Genomic DNA, 23939 nt, shown 5'->3' with positions numbered 1-23939 from the left:
CAGGCAGAGATGGAAGCTCATTGGCCCAAGTATAAGGACAACCAATGGCTCCCTTGACCAATATCCGGTCAGAAATCAGCCAGATATCCAAAGACCCCTCTTATCATCTGCCAAATTTGTTTCAAGTGAAGTTAAGATCTTCTTGCTCAGTGACCCCACCCAACTGAGGAATCTTCTGGTGTGAAGATTTTTAATGTATTGTTGTAGTCTTTCTTCTAGCGCTAGGGTTGTAGTTGTCCTTATAGCTGAAACGTGTACAAAGGCATTTACAAAGATGTGTATCTAATTCACAAATTCATATAAAGATAAGGATACGGTGCAAGCAGGTCTTTGGTCAGTTTGGCCACTCATGCACTGGTTCCAGTAAAAAGATTCAATCATTTGTCCCCAAGGAGACTAAAGACTGGACCATGCCTATGCAAAATAATTTTAGGGCCCCTATACCTCCTGAACACCCCTTCAGTCTCAGGATCTGCGTCCCCTATAGTTTGTGGAGTAATGTTTTTCCTGGAAAGCAACGACCGACTAATAAAGGTGTAATGAGTTTGGTTGTCCCTCGAGAAACCATAACTGTCAATATTGTGTCAATAAATCATCAGGGACCAAAGGACCTCTGACCCTTCTTCGAGACTGAGCTAGAATCACATGGCCTTTGTATATTCCAAAATATGCCATAAGCAATAACATATCCCTCTTTAATCAGGCGTTGTTGCCCTTTAAACTTACATTGTTCCGTTGTCATGAGGATTCTTTTGTAAGGACACCATGGCTGCTGATTAACGACCTGAGCGGTGTAACTACTGTACGTACTGAGCCAGCCTGACCCGATACAGCTGCGTAAGCTTCTGTCCAGCAGTAATTACTCGCCTTTAATTAGATTCCCTTCGATCTTTCCTGGGACACCTATTAGACTGTGCTGCAAATGCCGTGAACTTGTTTACTCTTAATGACATTTCAGCTCCATTTAATCACCTTGGATTTTAATTGCGTGGCCCACCACCGGCACTTTTGTACTGCTAATATCTGTGTAGTTACACTTAACTCTCATTGGCTTTGGGGGGAGGGCGGATTACCCCCAATGTACATGTTTTATTGAATTTGTTTGTACCCTGTGTTATGGCAAACTCTGACTGACCACATCGTTTTAGGTGTGGGGAGGACAGTTTGAGAACAAAATCTAGTTGTTGCACGAGAGGCCAGTTCCAAATTAATGGCAACATGGAATAACACTGTAGATGGGAAGCAGTGAAGATTAAAGAATGTGGGAAGAACATCAATTTTAAAGCTCATAGAGGAATGTAGCATGTGATTCTGGCCAGAAATGAAATGTCTCTACTAGGGCAGGAGAAGAAAGGTGTGCCAAGCGATGGAGTTTGTGGCATGTTGGAGGTGGAAGATGAGTAAGTGAAGACTTGTGTGGGTTGATACAAATAATGTAGACTGGTAAGTGAAGAGTTGTGTGTCCAGAGGCCAATGGTGAAGATTTGTAGATGAAGAAGTGGTGTATCTTGATAGAAGAAGGGCAGATTGGAAGGTGTCTCGGAACATGGTGTCTACAGTAGAAAGGGAAGAGTCTTGTGTCACGATACATGGACTGAAGATAAGTAAGGATGGACCTTTAGCTGGGGATGTGCATGGGAGAGAAAGACGGAGCAGAACAAGTGAAGATGAACTGATATACTAGGAAGGAAAGTGGGTTTAACCAAATTAGGCCAAACAGTGATGAGATAAAGAAGAGCAAGACCTTGACGGGACATCTGAATACAACAAGGAACATTATCCAATACAGACGGCTGGAAATCAGAGGGAATGGGTAGGAGGGAGGGCTAGAGGACAGGAATGATGGCTGGTGGACAGAGGGGGGTGTAGGTGTAAGGGCTGGAGCAGAGAGAGAAGGTGATTAGGAGGGAGAGAAAGATGGATGGTGTGTTGTGGCAGAACAGCTGCTGTTGGGATCAGTACAGAAAGATGCTGAGCAGGGGACGTGTGGACTGGTAATTAGTGATTAATACGCACAGCTACCGGGATCACACACACTGTTCTCTCTTTCTTTATATTTAGTTGCACAGAACAAGCGAGACAGAGACAGAAAGAAAGGGGGGGGGGAAAGAAAAGGATTGGGGTTTCCAGTGGGTTCTGAGAAAGAAGAAAGAAAGAAGGCTTGCTTTTTCCTTTGCAAATTCTGCTCCCATAGCTGTAAGGAAATGATGAATTCAAAGTATTGTGTGATATACACGGAAGGCCTTTCATTATACAGATAAATCACGATACTGGATTACTGATAAGAGATAATGTACCCATATTCCAAACACATCACCTTGTGAACCTAAATAAGAATGTTTGTATGCCAAGGTGGGACTTCACTTTTGTATGAATGGAGGAGGGGAAGGCCTGTTGGGTTTCTGTGATTGAGGAGAGTCATGTGGTGCTGGAAGGTTAAGAGAGAAAAACCCACCACTTCCAGTAAATTGAGAAGAGGAGCATCAGGTACAAGGGGAGTAGGGTGCTTTCCAACAAGGAGAGTAAGCAGTTAGTAGACTGGTAGTCCCTAATCAGTAGGAATGAGAGAGAAGGCATAGGCCTAGTGCAAATGTGTTTACATCTGTCTGGAAGGGGCTGGTGAGATAGGACTGGATGCCTTCTAGAAATAACTACCCAGTGGGTGGCAGTGGGAGGGCCCAAAATGGCTTGTTTGGGTGGATGAACTAGTTCCTCTTGAGCAAGGGACTGTTTGTCAACTTAGTAGCGTGTGTGTTATATATGGAAAAGCACTAAGAAAACACCTGTAATGGACTTGTTTGAAGGACACAGGTCAATATCTTAAAAGCATGAAAGAACTAGGGATATTGTCTACAGACAACTATATAGACAAACCTCAGTCTGCATCCAGGTATGTTTCCAAACTTATATATGTGAACAAACTCCATTTTGCCTTTCCGTAGAACTTTCCAAGATCCCATTCTAAGTATTCTGTGGACTTTGGGTAATAACGTGGACACAACTTGCCCAAGTCAAAGTAAGAAAAAAAGTATCAAAAACTTGCTTTCATTGTCACAAACCATTGACTGGTTACAGGCCATGAATCCAGTATGGATATGCTGGGACTCATTTACTAACACCAGGCATATTTGGGTGCAATAGACCATAGGAACCAACCAGCAAACAGATTTAATTGGTCTACTATAGGTACAGCATTGAAAGACGGTTACTGAAGCCTCCAAGCTACCTATATATACACAGTCAGACCCAACTCAACGCATTTCGGACAAGAACTTGCACACGGCAGATGAGTTGTTTATTGGTTGCAGCAAGTGTACACAGATCATGTTCATCTAGCACAGAACCGTTGAAATTATAGGACAAACACCCAAACCTTACACATTGGTTGTACTAAAGTAAATTATTTCTGATGGGGAACTCCTATTAATAAATAGATATATATATAAAAAAAGAATTTCAATAGTTGTCTCATTTCAGAAAATAATGGGTCATGCCCAGTCAATGGTATATTGTAATGGGTGGAAGCAGAGGTTGAGGGTTAGAGTTAATGTGGGTACATGTTTGTCCCAGGACTAGTTGGCAGGTATTTGGAATGGGACTACAACATGGGCACTGCCACCCATGGAGCTACTCTAAAGGGGTACATATTAGGTACAACAATTTACAGGAGCCACAGAGTATTCCATTTTTCTTAAAGGGGGGTCGAGAACATCACACCTTATGGAAACGCCATCGTTGAAGTGTCAGTCCCAGAGGAGCAGTTCGACCCAATGACCTAAATAATTCCTTATACTGTGCCCACAAATGTAACCACTTTGGGTCAACGTTCTAAAAGGTAATCTTTCTGCTTTTGGCATTGACCTTAATTTATTTGCCGTGTGGGGGCTACGACCTTGGTCCTGTAACAGATAAACATTCTCAACAGCCTGTAAATTGAAAGCCACCGCAAGATCACACCGGATATTCACCAGCTTGCTATGTGGGCTATTCCATAGACACGGTGTACGTTCCTGGTGTAAAGTCCCTTAGAATGACAGTTCTACTCTGTGTCCACATTCTCCACAAGTACAAAGACACCACAATAGACCAGACCAAAGGCACGGGAAGTCCATAAAAAGTTCCAAAGTTGGCTCCATTTTGGCATTCCTGCTGGTATCACCATCCAACATCGTCGTCTTTTCTTCAGCCGGAAGGTGAGTAAGGGGAGCTGTTATGATAGTTGTAGTCAGGACAGACCTTCTGCACCAGCCTGTAATCAGTGGTGTAAAAGGAGACATAAACACAAACAATCTTGAAAGGTTGAGAGCAGGTCCAGGAGACCCGACTGTGCGTTTGCTGCTGATGACAAGTTTTTGACGGGTCATGGGGACAAAGACCTGTTTTAATGGCCTTATCCACCTTTTCAAACTCAACCCTGCAGTTGAAGATCTTGGATTCCTTCGCTTCTACATACATCTGCTGCTCCAGGTCAAAGTCAAGAATTTTGGAGGGTGGAACAAGGCTGACAGACACATTCCCCTGCCCGGTGGAGTTGTGTCGGAAGTACACACTAAAAGACCCATTTCCATGGTCGACCACTTTCCCAGTAATAAGAAGGTTGAGTTTCACCGTCTTGATATTAGAGTAGAAGTCACCCCAACCAAAGACTTTTTTCGTTCGTCCGGTCGACCTAAGAACCGATTGGCGTCTACTCCTGGAGGGTACCAGGGGTTCTTGATTTTGACCCAACTCTGAAAGACTGCTGAGAACATTCCAGAACTCAGGGGAGCTTGACAGAAGTTGGAGAACAGTGGAATTTTGGTTGTTTGAGAAGCGAGATCGAGAAGAAGAAGGAGGTTTCCTCCTGGGTATTCTGGTTCTTGGGTGGGGTTTAGACTCTGGCTGGTCTTCATCATCGGGGTCACTGGAGGAATCTTCTTGGCCACAGATAACCTGCAGGACAGATATGATGTAAAGTGTAATTATTGGATGGATTGGCATTTATTTGTTTAGAAATGAGAACCTGAATGTATCATTTCAACGTTCATTTCTACCTCTTGCTCCTTTCTCTCCCTTTTTTTCTCTCTTATTTTCCTAAAATCGGTTTTCATTTATTAGCAGTCCTCTCACCTGAGAGCCCCAGCAGTGACAGATGCTGTGACTGATCATTAGTGGTACTGAGTACCAATCAGCATGACAAGTTTAATGAAAGCTAAATGAGATTCAGGCATATGCCCTTCGCTGCCCCGGGTCAAAGAACCGAATGTTGTTTAACACTAATGTTTATTACAATTAAATAATGGAAACGCAGACCCACAATAACCCAACATAAGTGCACAATACACAGTCATAAACCCCAGATACCCAGCGATAACACAATTAATGTGCAATGACACAAGACAATAACAATCAATATCACACAGTCCTGATAACCAGATACACAACATGAATACAAAGTTCACACTGAACACAAAACGGTGTCAAACTGATACCCAACTGGAATACAGAATGTAGAAAGACATAGGCAGTGTAACAAGCCTACACAATGCTCACACAATTAAGCAATTTTGGAAGAAGCGCAGATGGATAAACATCAGCCTACTGTGAATAAACAAATCCATGGATATCCATAATTATTATACAATGCACATCCGATTACAAAATGCTTTATGTGTTACTTTGCAGATAAGAACCTCGTGATGAGTCCGACTACCATTGGCTTTAGTGAGGCCGGAGTTTGAAGTTTGACTGTGTGAGGGTCTATTATTTTATTTTTTGTTACTATTACCAGCTAATGGAATTATACACCAGCGATGTCCAATCTGCAGTCTTTTGGCATTTATTAAACTGCAAGTACCTGCATGTTGTGTATTGTATTGTGTAACGGCTAAGGTGCAGGAGACTCTTCTTTTCTATTGTACATGTTATACCCAAACCCAAAAACCATTATGCCCAATGCTACTATAGGCACCATCTCTCCCTACTATACCTGCTATCCCACAGTCACACTTCCTTCCCAGAGACTATTATCCACTGTTACTATAGGCACCATCTATCCCTACTATACCTGCTATCCCACAGTCACACTCCCTTCCCAGAGACTATTATCCCACTGTTACTATAGGCACCATCTCTCCCTACTATACCTGCTATCCCACAGTCACACTCCCTTCCCAGAGACTATTATCCACTGTTACTATAGACACCATCTCTCCCTACTATACCTGCTATCCCACAGTCACACTTCCTTCCCAGAGACTATTATCCACTGTTACTATAGGCACCATCTATCCCTACTATACCTGCTATCCCACAGTCACACTCCCTTCCCAGAGACTATAACCCCACTGTTACTATAGGCACCATCTCTCCCTACTATACCTGCTATCCCACAGTCAACTCTTACCAATGCACATCTACATCTTTGTGTACTTTGATGAAGAACCATCGTTTCCCACTATACCTTGGCTATAGCAGCCGGATTCCCGAGACTATTATCCACTGTTACTATTAGACACCTTCTTCTCTACTATACCTGCTTATCTTCACAGTCCACACTTCCCTTCCAGAGACTATTATCACGTTTACTTATAGAACTAGCATACCTCATCTACTATGATTGCTGCTATACGGCAAGGTCAAACCTTCTCCGTTACCCAAGAACTATTATCCCAATGTACTATAGGCACCATCTCTCCCTACTATACCTGCTATCCACAGTCACACTTCCTTCCCAGAGACTATTATCCACTGTTACTATAGGCACCATCTTCCCTACTATACCTGCTATCCCACAGTCACACTCCCTTCCAGAGACTATTATCCCACTGTTACTATAGGCACCATCTCTCCTACTATACCTGCTATCCTCACAGTCACACTCCCTTCCCAGAGACTATTATCCACTGTTACTATAGACACCATCTCTCCCTACTATACCTGCTATCCCACAGTCACACTCCCTTCCAGAGACTATTATCACTGTTATATAGGCACCATCTTCCCTACTATACCTGCTATCCCACAGTCACACTCCCTTCCCAGAGACTATTATCCACTGTTACTATAGGCAATCTTCCTACTATACCTGCTACCCACAGTCACACTCCCTTCCCAGAGACTATTATCCACTGTTACTATAGGCACCATCTCTCCCTACTATACCTGCTATCCCACAGTCACACTCCCTTCCCAGAGACTATTATCCACTGTTACTATAGACACCATCTCTCCCTACTATACCTGCTATCCACAGTCACACTCCTTCCCAGAGACTATTACCACTGTTACTATAGCCACTCTCCCTACTAACTGCTATCCCAAGTCACACTCCCTTCCAGAGACTATATCCACTGTTACTATAGCACCATCTCTCCTACTATACCTGCTATCCCACAGTCACACTCCCTTCCAGAGACTATTATCCACTTTTCTATAGGCACCATCTCTCCCTACTATACCTGTATCCACAGTCACACTCCCTTCCAGAGACTATTATCCACTGTTACTATAGGCACCATCTCTCCCTACTATACTGTTATCCACAGTCACACTCCCTTCCCAGAGACTATTATCCCACTGTTACTATAGCACCATCTTCCCTACTATACTGCTATCCACAGTCACACTCCCTCCAGAGACTATATCCACTGTTACTATAGCACATCTCTCCCTACTATACCTGCTATCCCACAGTCAACTCCCTTCCGAGACTATTATCCACTGTTACTATAGCACCATCTCTCCCTACTATACCTGCTATCCCACAGTCACACTCCCTTCCAGAGACTATTATCCACTGTTACTATAGCACCATCTCTCCCTACTATACCTGCTATCCCACAGTCACACTCCCTTCCAGAGACTATTACCCAAAACTGTTACTATGACTACAACTGTGGGGTTTTCCAGGGGCTTATCCTATTAGCATCTTCGATTCCTGCTATCCCAAGCCCACACTCCCTTCCCAGAGGACTATTATCACTGTTTATGGGCCCAACTTCTCCCCAAATTAAAACCCTGCTTTTCCCACAGCCCACTCCCTTAAAAAGAAAACTTTTTTATCCACTGTTTACTATGGCACCCATTTTTTAAACTTTTACCTGCTTTTAACCACAGTCAAATCCTCCCAGGACTATTATCCACTGTTACTATAAAAACACCATTTTCTCCCTCCCTATACCTGTATTTCCCAAACAGTCACACCCCCTTTCCCCAGAGATTTTAATTATCCACTGTTATTTAAAATTTATCACAATTCCCTCTCCCTAAACTGCTTTTCCCCACTTTTCAACACTCCCTTTTTCCCAGAGACTTTTTTATCCACTGTTACAAATAGGACACATTTCTCAATACTTTCACAATTCTTTTCCCTTTTTCCCAAAAAATCCTACAAACACCTCCCTTCCCCTAAATATTTTCTGGTTTTTCCCACGTTAACTCTTTCACCCTTATTTCATTACTTATAGGGATTCTTTAAATTTTCTCGGTTAAATCCAAAAAAGAGAATAATATTCACGTAAGGGAAATTTTAATTAATTTTAATTTAAATGTTATTCTCCAGGGGTTTTATTCCTGGAAAAAAAGCCCCTCCCTATATTTAATTTTAAAAGTTAACCTTCAAGGTAAATCCAAATCTTACAACGCCCAAAAAAATTCCCTAAAACCTTGGGCCATTTAAAATACCCTTGCTATTTCATTTACTAGAAACATTTCTAAAATACCAACCAGGAATCAAGACCCCACAAAAGGGCCCCAAAAAAACCAAAAAAATTTCACAGTAAAACCGGACTATTTTTCCCTGCAAGCCCCCTTTTTTTCCTTTTTTCGGGACCACATTAATTCTTCCAGCCCTTTTCCACCGGACTAAAGACAACAACCTACTACGGAAAAACAGGTTCCTTTTTTAAAAAGACCAATATAAAATGGGTTTCATAGGACTCTTTTAAAATTTTTGAAAAGGGGGGTTCATCCAGGATTCCCTTCTAAACAAATTTCCCCCCATTTTATTTTTACAAGTTCTCTCAGAACCTTTCCCCCCACTTTTAAAGGCCCCCAAAACCCCTTTTAATCCCTGCTTCAAAACAAATTTTTTTCAAAAGACATTAAAAAATGGGGGGGTAGCAAATTCTCCACAAACCTTTTCAAAAAACAAAATTTTTTTTTTGATTTCAATTTTTAAACACATGGGGGGGAACATATTGTCAATTTCCCAGCTGCCCCTGGTCATGTGACTTGTGCCTGCACTTTAGGAGAGGAAATGCTTTCTGGCAGGCTGCTGTTTTTTCCTTCTCAATGTAACTGAATGTGTCTCAGTGGGACCTGGATTTTACTATTGAGTGTTGTTCTTAGATCTACCAGGCAGCTGTTATCTTGTGTTAGGGAGCTGCTATCTGGTTACCTTCCCATTGTTCTGTTGTTTGGCTGCTGGGGGGGGGGAGGGGGATGATATCACTCCAACTTGCAGTACAGCAGTAAAGAGTGACTGAAGTTTAACAGAGCACAAGTCACATGACTTGGGGCAGCTGGGAAATTGACAATATGTCTAGTCCCATGAATATAAAAAAAATCTGTTTGCTCTTTTGAGAAATGGATTTAAGTGCAGAATTTTGCTGGAGCAGCACTATTAACTGATTCATAATTTTTTTCCCATGACAGTATCCCTTTAAGATCGTAGACTAATCAGAACTAAGTGATGACTGGTTGCTATGGGTAACTGTACTCGTGCAATTAGCACCTAATTGAATGAATCAGTCTCCTCTCCTTACATACCCTCCTGTGCTGGAAGGTGGATCTGTCCCAATAATCAATCATTTACTGCCTGGAGTGGTGGGAGCGTTCCATTACTCACAGGGGTGCTCACTTATTTTCCCTGGTCCAGCCCCTAATCCGGCTCAGTTATTCTTTGTCTGAGACAAAATACTCCCCCCCCCCCGGAAGCCTCGACAAAAAGCTTTAAAAGAAAAAGTAAGTTGTAAGAAGCGAATACAAAAAGGCGCTTTCCCTTTGATCCATTCACTTCTACTGGGCCCAGGCTGCCTGCTGGTTCTTTGCAAAGCTGCTGTTTCTACTTAGTCTTTCTACATCGTGTACAAGATTTATTATATAGAGAATAAAGTGACCCCTCTAGTTAATTAAAAGGATATTAGAAGACACTGAGGAGTTCCATGACCATATAAAAGCACAAGGTCAAATATACAGGTCATGGAACTCCGAGGTAGAGTCCTGCAGCGGGATGGGTACCCGCGAGTTACCCGCAAAAAAAAAAACGGGCACCCTGCAGAATGAGGGGAGGATTTTCAGGTGCGGGTATACCTGCAGGTAGCGGGTCTCATCTAATTTTTTTATCTTATGTTAAATTGTCTATATTTTACTCCTTTTAAAATTTTACAAAACATGTTTCTGTCCCACCCACTTTTGACGATGTCACTTCCAGTTTCCAGCAACATCACTTCCTGTTTGATGGTAGTCGGCGGGTTGCAGATAAGGCAGTTGTGGGTCTGGGTCGGGTAGCGGATCAAAGTGGGTAAATATGCAGGTCGCGGTTCGGGTCGCAGCTTGCTGGTCGGGTCTTAGAGATTGGTTCCACACAGGACTCTACTTTGAGGTGACTTCTAATATCCTTATATTGTGTAACAGGAGGTACTGTATTTATTATAATACACAAGTTTTAGTGAGTCATGTGACAGAATTGACATTACTAAACTCCGATTATGACCGATGACATCACTAAGCACCGTTTATAAGGATATCATTTACATTTATATAATAAAGTACCCCCACTTGTAAATAATAAGGATATTATAAGTTACTGAAGGCCGAGTGATTTTATACAGTTCATGGAACTCCGAGGTAATTTCAAATATCCTCATATTTTGCAACTGGGGGTACTTTATTTATTATAATACACAAGTTTCAGTGAGTCATGTGACAGAAATGACATCAGAACTCACCGTTTATAACTGATGACATCAGAACTCAACGTTTATAACTGATGACATCAGAACTCACCGTTTATATGGATATCATTTACAGGATATTCATGGCTTTTGCGTATTACCCCTGTAAAGAATAACCTACGCCAATCGGTTCCGCTCACTACGGAAAAAGTATCATAAAAAAATATTTAAACAAATATTTGAAATTCTAAAATGTTTCCTGGACGTTGCAACTCTTTTTGCCTTTACACTGATTTTTGCTGGGATTCAGTCTCACAAATCACAGAGAAAATCGAAATACTCAGAACAAAGGAGGATCAGGCTGGATTTAAGCAGCGGTCAGTGGGCCAATTATTTGTAGCGTCTGACCCCAAACCTTCTGTTTGTCTGCTAATAAATGGGACCATAACCCCTGGTTCATATCGGTGGCCCTCGGCTTTGTTCCTTAATTGAATGAAAGAGAAAAGCTCTGTTTAAAGAGACAGAAACTCACATGTGGTTCCTCTGGACACATTTTCGGGGCCTAAGATGTTTCTGCCGTCAGACTTGGATTTAAGGGAAGGGCACCCAGGCCTGGGTATAGGGTGGGATGCAGTGTCGGACTGGCCCATTGGGATACCAGGAAAACTCCCGGTGGGCCCTGGTTTTTGTGGGCCTCTTGCTTCTAATCATTTGGCCTATTTCATGGCCATTCCCTATTTCTATGAGAACAAAGAGGCTAAATAGATGGAATAATGGATTATAGTATATAAAGAAAAGAGACTGAGTAAAAAAAGGAAGAATAATAGTACTGAGAGTGGGCCCCTGGTTTAAGGTTTTTGGGTGGGCCCCTGGTGTCCCAGTCCGACACTGATGGCATGTTATTATGGGCATCGGATTGTAACCTGCCCATTTGGGGGGTGTCTGGTTCACTATTACTAGGGACGCACCGATCCAGGATTTGGTTTAGGATTCGGCCTTTTTACAGCATGATTCGGCCAAATCCTTATACTCGGCCGAACCGAATCTGAATTTGCATATGTAAATTAGGGGCGATTAAGTGTGGGGAGGGTAATCGCGTGACTTTTTGTCACAAAACAAGGAAGTAAAAAATTGTTCCCCTTTACCACCCCTAATTTGCATATGCAAATAAGGATTCGGATTCAGTTCGGTATTTGGTCGAATCTTTCGCGAAGGATTCGGGGGTTCGGCCGAATCCAAAATAGTGGATTTGGTGCATCCCTAACTTTTACCTATACAAGATTCACAGTGGACCTCCAATCCTGCTACCCTGCCCCTGACATCACCTCCTCCACCCCTAGGCTTGCCACCTTTTCTAGAATTCTACCAGCAGGGGCCAGCATTGGACTTGGTGGCCCTGGGCCTACTGGGCTGCTGCATTGGGGACCCCCGCCGCAACCCCCCTCCGGCACCCAGTGTCTGCCTTCTTCTTCTAGCAGGCACGAGGGGGGGATGAGGGAGTAAGTTTGGAAGCTGCAGTCTGCTTTGTGCAGGGAGCAGGTCTAGGCTAGTGGGGCCCACGTAGGGTCGCCACCTGGCTGCTATTTTACTGGCCTGTCCGGTAAAAATGATGGCTGATCCAAATGTTATTAATAGGGAATACACATAAATATATAGGAAGGCCGGTATTTTTTTCCAGAAAAGGTGGCAACCCTAGGCCCACGAGGGACGGAGACCACCAGGTTTTTTCCAGGTGTCCCCCCAGCCCAGTCCGATGCTGGCAGGGACTCACTTTGCAGAATAAGCCATATATATATATATCTAAACTGCCATATGCTTCAGGGTAGCACCATTTTTCCTTATAACCTTCCGCAGCCCTCCTGTCGTGTTATAATCCCCACTCAAGAATCAGGCTGGTAAAAACCCTATCCAACCCCAAGACTGCAGAACCCCTTTCCCATCCACAAAACTGATGAATGGAATATTCATTACTTACAAATGCCCGTACTACCAGTAGACTCAAGCCACACCTACCCCTCGTGGTTGTTGAATGGGGAATATAACACAACAAGAGGGCTGTGGGAGGTGATAAGGAAGTCGCTACCCTGAAGCATATGGCAATTTAGGCTTATCTTGCAAAGTGAGTCACGGCAATAATATTTAATTCTACATATAGATACAGTATATATTGGGAGGACACCAAATGGCCACAAATGACTATTTTTTTGCAGCAGGAAAAAACGAGAATAACTACATAAACATTCTCCATTTGGAAATAAAATACTGGAAACAACTGCGGCCTACGCAATGCGACGCCCCAAGACCCTTCAGTCCACCGACCCCCCCGCCGGATCTCATTTATTTACATTTATTTACATTTATTTACATTTATATGCAGGTGCCAAGGTCATTAAAGTCAAGGATGGGAGAGGAACATGAAGACGATGTTTTCCAGGGATAAGGATAAGACACAGATAACGAGACAACCTCTGGCAACTAATTGGCGTCAGGTACAGTGAGAGAAGCATAATGATCCGGGCACAAATATAATCAAATATTAATACACACAACAACCAACACAATAAACAGTATATTTACAGACAATAATAGGCATGAGTAATGCGCTTCCCTAATTTGTATATATTTATTCAGAATTCATTATATAGACCCGTATTCAGCACCCAGACACCCATGTACCCAGGAGCTGATTATTAGCCACCGACATTCTCAGCACAATAAACACAATAATCACAACACAAATGAGAGGAGCAGCAGCTGGATGGGACCATAAATCCACCAATAAAATCAGACACACAAGCTGCCCTGCAAATACGTCTCTCCTGAAACCCAGTGGCACCAGGGGCCTGTTCTTATTTTATTCTACTTGCCTCTTTCTTCTGCCTCTTTCCAACTGAGGGCAGGGGTAGAATTGGGCACGTAGGGGGAGGGGAGGATTGAGCGGGTAGGGGGAGGATTGAGCAGGTAGGGGAGGAGAGGATTGGGCAGGTAGGGGAGGGGATGATTGGGCAGGTTGGGGAGGGGAAGGATTGGGCAGGTAGGGCAGGGGCAGAATTGGGCAGGTAGGGGGAGGGGAGGATTAAGCAGGTAGGGGAGGGGAGGATTGGGCAGGTAGGGCAGGGGTAGAATTGGGCAGGTAGGGGGAGGGAGGATTGAGCGGGTAGGGGAGGATTGAGCAGGTAGGGGAGGAGAGGATTGGGCAGGTAGGGGAGGGGATGATTGGGCAGGTTGGGGAGGGGAAGGATTGGGCAGGTAGGGCAGGGGCAGAATTGGGCAGGTAGGGGGAGGGGAGGATTGAGCAGGTAGGGGAGGAGAGGATTGGGCAGGTAGGGGAGGGGAGGATTGGGCAGGTAGGGGCAGGGGGAGGATTGGGCAGGTAGGGGAGGAGAGGATTGGGCAGGTAGGGGAGGGGGAGGATTGGGCAGGTAGGGGCAGGGGGAGGATTGGGCAGGTAGGGGGAGGGAGGATTGAGCAGGTAGGGGAGGAGAGGATTGGGCAGGTAGGGGTGGGGGAGGATTGGGCAGGTAGGGCAGGGGTAGAATTGGGCAGGTAGGGGAGGAGAGGATTGGGCAGGTAGGGGAGGAGAGGATTGGGCAGGTAGGGAGGGGAGGATTGGGCAGGTAGGGCAGGGGTAGAATTGGGCAGGTAGGGGGGAGGGGAGGATTGAGCAGGTAGGGGAGGAGAGGATTGGGCAGGTAGGGGAGGGGGAGATTGGGCAGGTAGGGGCAGGGGGGAGGATTGGGCAGGTAGGGGGAGGGGAGGATTGAGCAGGTAGGGGAGGAGAGGATTGGGCAGGTAGGGGAGGAGGAGGATTGGGCAGGTAGGGGAGGGGAAGGATTGGGCAGGTAGGGGAGGGGTAAATTGGGGCAGGGTAGGGGCAGGGGGAGGATTGGGCAGGTAAGGGAGGGGGAGAATTGGGCAGGTAGCGGAGGGGAGGATTGGGCAGGTAGGGGAGGGGAAGAATTGGACAGGTAGGGGCAGGGCCTAGTGAATGATGGATAAAATGGTTGTGGGGATTGGGGAAAAGGGCACCTCTAGGGGTTACCTGTCCGACTGCAGGACTCTAGTATGACCCTAACCTTAAGGTTGTCTCCAATAGGATCATCCAAATAACAACATGACACAGTGTTCTGCCCAGATCTCCATCAGATTGGTGCTGAGTACTTTGCCGGCAATTTCTTGCTCTGGATTAAACAGCCGCCTAATCTGTTTCTGATAATACCGAGCCTTTCCTCTTCTCTCCTCTATTAGATTAAACCCTGACATTACATGAGCGACTCCTGATAACCCCCCCCATCCGCTCTCCCCTTTCATAAATGCCAAAAACCTCATCTCACAGTCATTACTACTGACCAAGCTTCGTACTATGGCTTTCTACTACCCGGCTGCTACGATTAGTGGAGCCCTAGCAACCGTGCAAGAGTTTAAACTGCAAAATAAAGTGCAGAAAAAAAATCTATGTGTTTGTGTTGCTATAATTATGTCGTTACATCACTCAGCTCATTAATATAAATGTTAACCCTTTACACGTGTCACTCTGGGGAGCTTTGCCGCTAAATAGAATTGACCCGTTATACAGATTATCATCAAGAGACTGCGTTCCCATGAGAGATCTGAGCTGTTTATATTTTATATATATATGTTAACCCTTTATGTGTGTGTTATAAGCTTTGGCCTTGGTTCTCTTGATTCCATAAGAAAAACAATTCCAAGGGGTTAACATATATATATATATATATATATATTTTTTTTTTTTTTATTTTTTTTTTATTTGAGTTTTATTTGAGTTTTATTTGAGTAAAGGGTTGAACTTGATGAATGTGTTTATTTTTTTCAATCTCAGCTACACTATATATATATCTCTATCTATCTACTGTATCTATATAGGGATTTAAGGCTATTCTGGGACGCTGTCAGTGAATAACATCCAAATTCATAGTAATCCAAGGGGAACCCTGGGAAACACCAGCCTCTTGTCGCTTTCTGCCTTTTGGCTGAGAAATGGGGGCAGCGCTGATATTTATATATATATAATATTTAGGACGTGCACCTGTTTCTGTGATACAGACATAAATCTTTATGCCTTGAGCCTTGATTTGAATATGATAGTCTAAAGGCCACCCTCCCAGAAATTCTCTATATCCAATATGTACGATCCCCATCCACACACACATATATACCTATATACACACACACACATACACATATATACCTATATACACATACATTACATACATACATATATATACCTATACACACACACACATATAGACAGATATTCCTTTCCATGCTACTATATATACTGAGTTGGAACAGCAACAGGTAGAAAAACTGCCACCGAGATATTTAACTCTCCGGCACACGAGAGCCAATCCCCAAATCTATTGCCTGTGCCCATAAACCTTATTTACTGGGCATCGTATCCGCCACAGAGACGGCGACATAGAGACTGATAAACCCAATCACATCATAAATAATGAGGTTAATTCAAGTGATGGATGGGGAGAGAGAGGGGGGGAGAGACACAACACATAATAGAGATGGATACATTAACATTATACAGAAATGACAGATACAAACAGACAGATAGAGAAATAAATAGAGAAATAAATAGAGAAATAAATAGAGAAATAAATAGAGAAATAAATAGAGAAATAAATAGAGAAATAAATAGAGAAATAAATAGACAGATGATAGATATTAATAGGACTTGGATTAAGGATAAAATAAGTGGATTAACCTGAGGCAGAAGATGATACAGAAGATCCGCAGGTAAGTGGATGATGAGATTTGGGCTGGGGGGCATATGAATGGGGGGGCGTGTGATACAGGAGAGATTGAGGTGACACTACAAGGAGCAGCGTTACATGGAGGTGCCAGACGGGGGGCACAGGCATGGGTGGGGGGGGGTTGTTGGCAGTGGGAGGGGGACTAGTGAGAGGGGCACCGTGGGGGTGAGAAGTGGGTGAGATTGGGGCAGAGAGGGGGGTATGAGTGAGATGGATATAGGGACACTCACCAGGTAGATGCTCCCCTGGACCAGGAAGATGAAGCAGCAGTGAGTGAGTTGCATGTTGTTCAGTCTCCACTCACCTTCCTTCTACATCCATGTGTCTCCCCAGCTCCCCACACTCTCACTGCTCAATCCTGATCCTCTGTCTCCCCCCTCTGTCACCTTCCCCACCTCAGCCCTGTACCCCCACTCCCCCCAATATCTTCCCTAGATCAGCCCTGTACCCCCCCCAATACCCAACTCTTCTCCCCCTCACTGTATTCCAACACTGCCCCCTCTTACCCCACTCATCTCTCTCCTCACACTCACTTCTCCTCTCACTCTTCTTCCCTTTTACTCCTCCTCCCAGGTATTCATCCCATGTAACCCCCAAATTTCTCTTTGCCCTCCCCAGACTCTAACTCCTGCCCCCCTTATTCCTCTTTCTCTGCAGCTTCTCTTCCTCGCCGGAGACTCTCCCTCCCAATTTACTTGTTCTCTGTCTTTCTCTCTAAATCCACTGCTTCTCTACCTGCTGCCCAATCCTTCTCCCTATGAGCCTCGCACACCTTTCTCCCCTTCCCCGGCTCTCATTGGTTCTCCCCCGATCACTGTCTCCCACCCTCCTCGTTTGGCTTCTGTCTGCTTCTCTCCTGTGCTGGTCTGACACCCCCACCTACACACTGTCCCTCCTTTCTCTCTTTCCTTATGTCTCTTTCTCTCTCTGACCTTCCCTCCCTCTCTCTCCTCCCCTCACACTCTCTCCTACTGTCGCTCCTCTAGGATTCTCTCTTCCGTGTCTGTTTGTCTCACATTCTGCCATTCTCTACTCCGGATCCCCTTTCCACTCTCTGCTTCTCCCCTGCTTTATATTCAGCCTCATTTACTTTCATTAACTTGATTCCCTGCACTTCCACTATTTCCACTCTGCTTCTCACATTGCTTTATATTCTCCCCTCTACTTGGATTTCCCTTGTCAACTTCTCCCATTCCCTGACATTCTCCTTCTCCCCTCCACCTTTATTCACCCGCCCTACTTCTCCCATATTTCACCTACTCCCAAGCACGTACATCACTTCCCTTCTTTTATAACCGCTTCTTCCATTACCAGATATTCTGCTTACCCTTTATATTCACTCACCCCCTTCTGATTTACTCCCCCCCCATTTTCCTTCTCCCATTCCCTCATATTCCCTTTCTTACCCTCACTGAGACTTCTCCATCCTTCTCACATGGGCTCATGTTCTCTCTTATTCACTCAAACTCAAACACTCTATTCACATATATTCTCCCTCTCTTCTCCTCTTTCCTTTTTGTTCTCTGCACTTATATTTATCTGACCCATTAACTTACAGACCTCACGTCTTCTCCTTTTCACTTGAATTCACCTTCTTACATTTCTTATATTCTCCATCTTCCATAGATTTATATTCTCTCTCCCATTCACTTAGATTCCTCTCTCCCCATGAACTTGGATTTTCTTCCTTTTCATCACTTATATCTTCCCTCTCCCATTCACTGTGTTTTCTCTCTCCTTCTCTGATCCTCCCTTTCTGCCTCTTCTGTAGTTTCATATTCTCCTTCTTTCAGTTACACATTTCAATTTCTTTTTCAAATGTTCTCTTTTCCCATTCTCTTCTGTACTGTCTCTCTCTCTCTTGTCCACATTCCTCTATGTTAGGATTTCTCCCATCCCCATTATCCTTCTTACATTTCCCATTGCATTCTCTCCCTTTCCTATATTCTTTCTCTTCCTTTCTCCCCTACTCCTCAACCCCTCCGATTCTCCATGCCATTAGCACTTTCTTTCTCCCTGTTCCCCAGTGGTATTTGCCTTTCTGACATATTTATATTCATATTCTCCCTTTCCAAATTCCCTTCTCTCATCCCTTTCTTCTTCTTTCCTACTTTCTCACTTTCACATTCTTCTTTGTGCCTTTCTTACACACATTCCCTGCTACACATAAACTTGCATTTATATTTATACCCCTCCCTTATAGATTCATCCTTTCTTCTTCTCTCTTCTCCTTTTCAACTAAACCATCAATATTTCTTTCCTTGCCTTTAATATTCTCTCCCCGAATCTTGTTCTTTTATTCTCCTGTTCTCCCCATGTCTCCCCTGTCCCTGTGAGAAGCAGTGGGTCAATAAGCAGGTCACATTCATGGCTTTTCCAATTAAACTGACATGTCGACTGACATCTTCATTCAATGGTTATTAGTGTCAGAGAATAAAGGGACAAATTTATGTCTTACCCAGAGGGGGTTTTATTGACCAATAGGATGAGTTAAAGGGAGATTTACATGGCAGAATATGAGGGTTATAATAAGGTTACATAGAATATTAAGAGTTATACGGGGGGGTGTATAAAGTGCAAAGGTGCAATTAAAGGAGCAATTATATAGATTAATAGAGGACTGATAAAGGGAAGGGGGTTACATGGACCAGTAGTTACATGGAGCAATAGAAGGAGTTATAGGGAGGGTTATATGGAGCAATAGGAGGAGTTATAGGGAGGGTTATATGGAGCAATAGGAGGAGTTATAGGGAGGGTTATATGGAGCAATAGGAGGAGTTATAGGGAGGGTTATATGGAGCAATAGGAGGAGTTATAGGGAGGGTTATATGGAGCAATAGGAGGAGTTATAGGGAGGGTTATATGGAGCAATAGGAGGAGTTATAGGGAGGGTTATATGGAGCAATAGGAGGAGTTATAGGGAGGGTTATATGGAGCAATAGGAGGAGTTATAGGGAGGGGTATATGGAGCAATAGGAGGAGTTATAGGGAGGGTTACATGGAGCAATAGGAGGCGTTATAGGGAGGGTTATATGGAGCAATAGGAGGAGTTATAGGGAGGGTTATATGGAGCAATAGGAGGAGTTATAGGGAGGGTTATATGGAGCAATAGGAGGAGTTATAGGGAGGGTTATATGGAGCAATAGGAGGAGTTATAGGGAGGGGTATATGGAGCAATAGGAGGAGTTATAGGGAGGTTTATATGGAGCAATAGGAGGAGTTATAGGGAGGGTTATATGGAGCAATAGGAGGAGTTATAGGGAGGGTTATATGGAGCAATAGGAGGAGTTATAGGGAGGGTTATATGGAGCACTAGGAGGAGTTATAGGGGGGGTTATATGGAGCAATAGGAGGAGTTATAGGGGGTTATATGGAGCAATAGGAGGAGTTATAGGGAGGGGTATATGGAGCACTAGGAGGAGTTATAGGGGGGGGTTATATGGAGCAATAGGAGGAGTTATAGGGAGGGTTATATGGAGCAATAGGAGGAGTTATAGGGAGGGTTATATGGAGCAATAGGAGGAGTTATAGGGAGGGTTATATGGAGCAATAGGAGGAGTTATAGGGAGGAGTATATGGAGCAATAGGAGGAGTTATAGGGAGGGTTATATGGAGCAATAGGAGGAGTTATAGGGAGGGTTATATGGAGCAATAGGAGGAGTTATAGGGAGGGTTATATGGAGCACTAGGAGGAGTTATAGGGGGGGTTATATGGAGCAATAGGAGGAGTTATAGGGGGTTATATGGAGCAATAGGAGGAGTTATAGGGAGGGGTATATGGAGCACTAGGAGGAGTTATAGGGGGGGGTTATATGGAGCAATAGGAGGAGTTATAGGGAGGGGTATATGGAGCAATAGGAGGAGTTATAGGGAGGGTTATATGGAGCAATAGGAGGAGTTATAGGGAGGGGTATATGGAGCAATAGGAGGAGTTATAGGGGGGGTTATATGGAGCAATAGGAGGAGTTATAGGGGGTTATATGGAGCAATAGGAGGAGTTATAGGGAGGGTTATATGGAGCAATAGGAGGAGTTATAGGGAGGGTTATATGGAGCAATAGGAGGAGTTATAGGGAGGGTTATATGGAGCAATAGGAGGAGTTATAGGGAGGGTTATATGGAGCAATAGGAGGAGTTATAGGGAGGGTTATATGGAGACGTAGGAGGAGTTATAGGGAGGGTTATATGGAGCAATAGGAGGAGTTATAGGGGGTTATATGGAGCAATAGGAGGAGTTATAGGGAGGGGTATATGGAGCAATAGGAGGAGTTATAGGGAGGGTTATATGGAGCAATAGGAGGAGTTATAGGGAGGGTTATATGGAGCAATAGGAGGAGTTATAGGGAGGGTTATATGGAGCAATAGGAGGAGTTATAGGGAGGGGTATATGGAGCAATAGGAGGAGTTATAGGGAGGGTTATATGGAGCAATAGGAGGAGTTATAGGGAGGGTTATATGGAGCAATAGGAGGAGTTATAGGGAGGGTTATATGGAGCCGTAGGAGGAGTTATATTATGGGTTACATGGAGTAGTGGGAGGAGTTGAAGGGAGAATCTGGCTAAGGATTGTGGGAGTTATAGTGAATCACAGGAGTTCCTTGAGTCTTAGATATTAGGATGATATAATATTTACACACACTTTGCATTTCAAGCTCATTTATCTGGGAGAGGTTGTGGCAGTTGCTGGGCGTCCCACAGTAACATCAGTAAAGCAGCCGACGCAGGAATATTAGTCACATGATGAAATCACCCCCTTAATGGACAACTTTGCTTTCTGGCCCCAGAGGAGCACACGGCTTTGTTTCCTAAAATTGCATCATTGGCCAATACACGGGGGGCACAGGTGACATAAACAGACGCTCCGCTGGGGCTCAACACAAACATGATTTTAACTCTTCCCCCAATAATTATCATATTTCCTCTTGTGATCAGGGCTTGGGTTTCGTTAGGAAGGGTATAAAATCATAATGATATAATAATATTGTGTTTAAATATATAGAAACATTTCTACCCCAACAAAGGCAAAATGGGGGTCACTGACCCTATCTAAAAAAAACAAATGCTCAGGTAAGGCTACAAATGTATTGTTATTGATACTTTTTATTACTCATCTTTCTATTCAGGCCTCTCCTATTCATAATCCAGTCTCTTATTCAAATCAGTGCATGGTTGCTAGGGGAATTTAGATCCTAGCAACCAGATGAGTGACATTAAAAACTGGAGAGCTGCTGAATAAAAAGCTCAAAAACCAAAAATAATAAAAAATGAAAACCAATTGCAAATTGTCTCAGACTATCCCTCTCTCTATCATACTAACAGTTAATTTAAAGGGGAACAACCCCTTTAATAAGTAATTAAAGGGAACAACCCCTTTAATAAGTAATTAAAGGGATCCTGTCATCGGAAAACATGTTTTTTTCAAAACACATCAGTTAATAGTGCTACTCCAGCAGAATTCTGCACTGAAATCCATTTCTCAAAAGAGCAAACAGATTTTTTTATATTCAATTTTGAAATCTGACATGGGGCTAGACATATTGTCAATTTCCCAGCTGCCCCCAGTCATGTGACTTGTGCCTGCACTAGGAGAGAAATGCTTTCTGGCAGGCTGCTGTTTTTCCTTCTCAATGTAACTGAATGTGTCTCAGTGGGACCTGGATTTTACTATTGAGTGCTGTTCTTAGATCTACCAGGCAGCTGTTATCTTGTGTTAGGGAGCTGCTATCTGGTTACCTTCCCATTGTTCTTTTGTTTGGCTGCTGGGGAGAAAAGGGAGGGGGTGATATCACTCCAACTTGCAGTACAGCAGTAAAGAGTGATTGAAGTTTATCAGAGCACATGTCACATGACTTGGGGCAGCTGGGAAATTGACAATATGTCTAGCCCCATGTCAGATTTCAAAATTGAATATAAAAAAATCTGTTTTCTCTTTTGAGAAATGGATTTCAGTGCAGAATTCTGCTGGAGCAGCACTATTAACTTTTTTCCCATGACAGTATCCCTTTAAATTTGCATGGGACCCCCATAAAACAGACCCTGGGGGATGTGATTAGCAATGCAGCAGCAAGCAAGATAAAAGTATTCAGGTCCCATAGAGGAGAATGAATAACCTATGATGTCACTAATCGATTGCGATCAATGGTGTAGAAATTGCATCACACTCAAGGCCTGAACTTGGATACAGGAGACCTCTTATGCTCAGGATGGCAGGGAGAAGTCGGAAAATAGAGGCAGCAAACAAGAAAAACCTATTACTAAGAATTCCAGGGCATTTTACAATTCATTTACTCTTTTTTTTTTTTTATTTTAGAGAAAATTGCCAATATGTCCAGAGAATTTGCCATTCCCAGTTCCCAGACGTTGAATGACAATATATTGCCACCTGGTGGCTGCTGTTATAATAGCGCTCTTTCCTGCACTACAGAAGATTTTGTTTTTTGTTTTTTTTGCTGTAAAATGGGATAAAGTCAGGGAATTTCTGTTCTTTATTATGGCTGGTATATTTTCTGACAGTTAGGGTTTTTTTTTTCCTTGCTGCCCACTCGCCCCAGCTGCTTGACAAGGTTTTTATTGCCCCTTTAAATTGTTATTGGGGAGGGGGAAAAAAAAAGACATAATGTCCCCCGCCGAGGCTGAACGTGAGTCAGGCCCCCCGTGTGAGTCTATGGAAAGAAGTGACCAGAGCTCTCATTGCTGTGATCTTCAGTCCTAATGATGTTTGGATGCTGATGCTAACATGTGGTTGCCTAGCAACAAGGGGAGAATGGAGGGGCTTAGGAAGTCCGGCGAGAGGCCTGGGGGATATCTGGGAGACAGGCTGAGTGTGATGAGACGTGGGACTGGTACAGAGACGGTGGAAACGTAATGGGTAACTGGGGGGGAGTAAAGGAGTAAAGTGCAGTTTGACATGGGCATCAATGGAGCAGAATTGCCTAAATCCCAATCCCAGGGACCGGCTGCACTTCTGCCTTACGTCTAAGCAGCAAAGCCCACCCCGAGACCCTCCAACAAACTGTATCCAAACACATCTTCCTACATCCAAATGAGAAGATCATTAAATCTCACTCCATCATATTGGATTCTGCATGTTACTGTAAAGCAGCATGGAAACCAGTGCAGTCTGCAGCATTGAATAGCCTCGGAACATACGGATCTATATATATATATATATACATACATATATACTCATTAGTGTTAAACAATTGGTATTCTATGTAAATCCCTTCTGCAACGGCTGAACCCTGTACCAGAAGGGATATAATAAAAGGGATATAATAA

General features: G+C 43.7%; 1 protein-coding gene across 1 annotated transcript; it reads right to left on the bottom strand.

Annotated features, from left to right (window-relative positions):
• Nucleotides 1–3259: 3259 nt before the first annotated feature.
• nxph3.L (neurexophilin 3 L homeolog) lies at nt 3260–17060 on the bottom strand. The gene is made up of 2 exons (XM_018234801.2): nt 16894–17060; nt 3260–4932 (listed from the first exon to the last, which is right to left on the bottom strand). Exons 1-2 carry the CDS (start codon nt 16945–16947, stop codon nt 4183–4185), a joined length of 804 nt encoding a protein of 267 aa, XP_018090290.1. The 5' UTR covers nt 16948–17060; the 3' UTR covers nt 3260–4182.
• Nucleotides 17061–23939: the final 6879 nt, after the last annotated feature.

The sequence above is a fragment of the Xenopus laevis genome, chromosome 9_10L, assembly GCF_017654675.1.
Source record: "Xenopus laevis strain J_2021 chromosome 9_10L, Xenopus_laevis_v10.1, whole genome shotgun sequence".
Classification (NCBI taxonomy): Eukaryota; Metazoa; Chordata; class Amphibia; order Anura; family Pipidae; genus Xenopus; species Xenopus laevis.
This window is presented reverse-complemented; position numbering and strand designations above follow the sequence as displayed.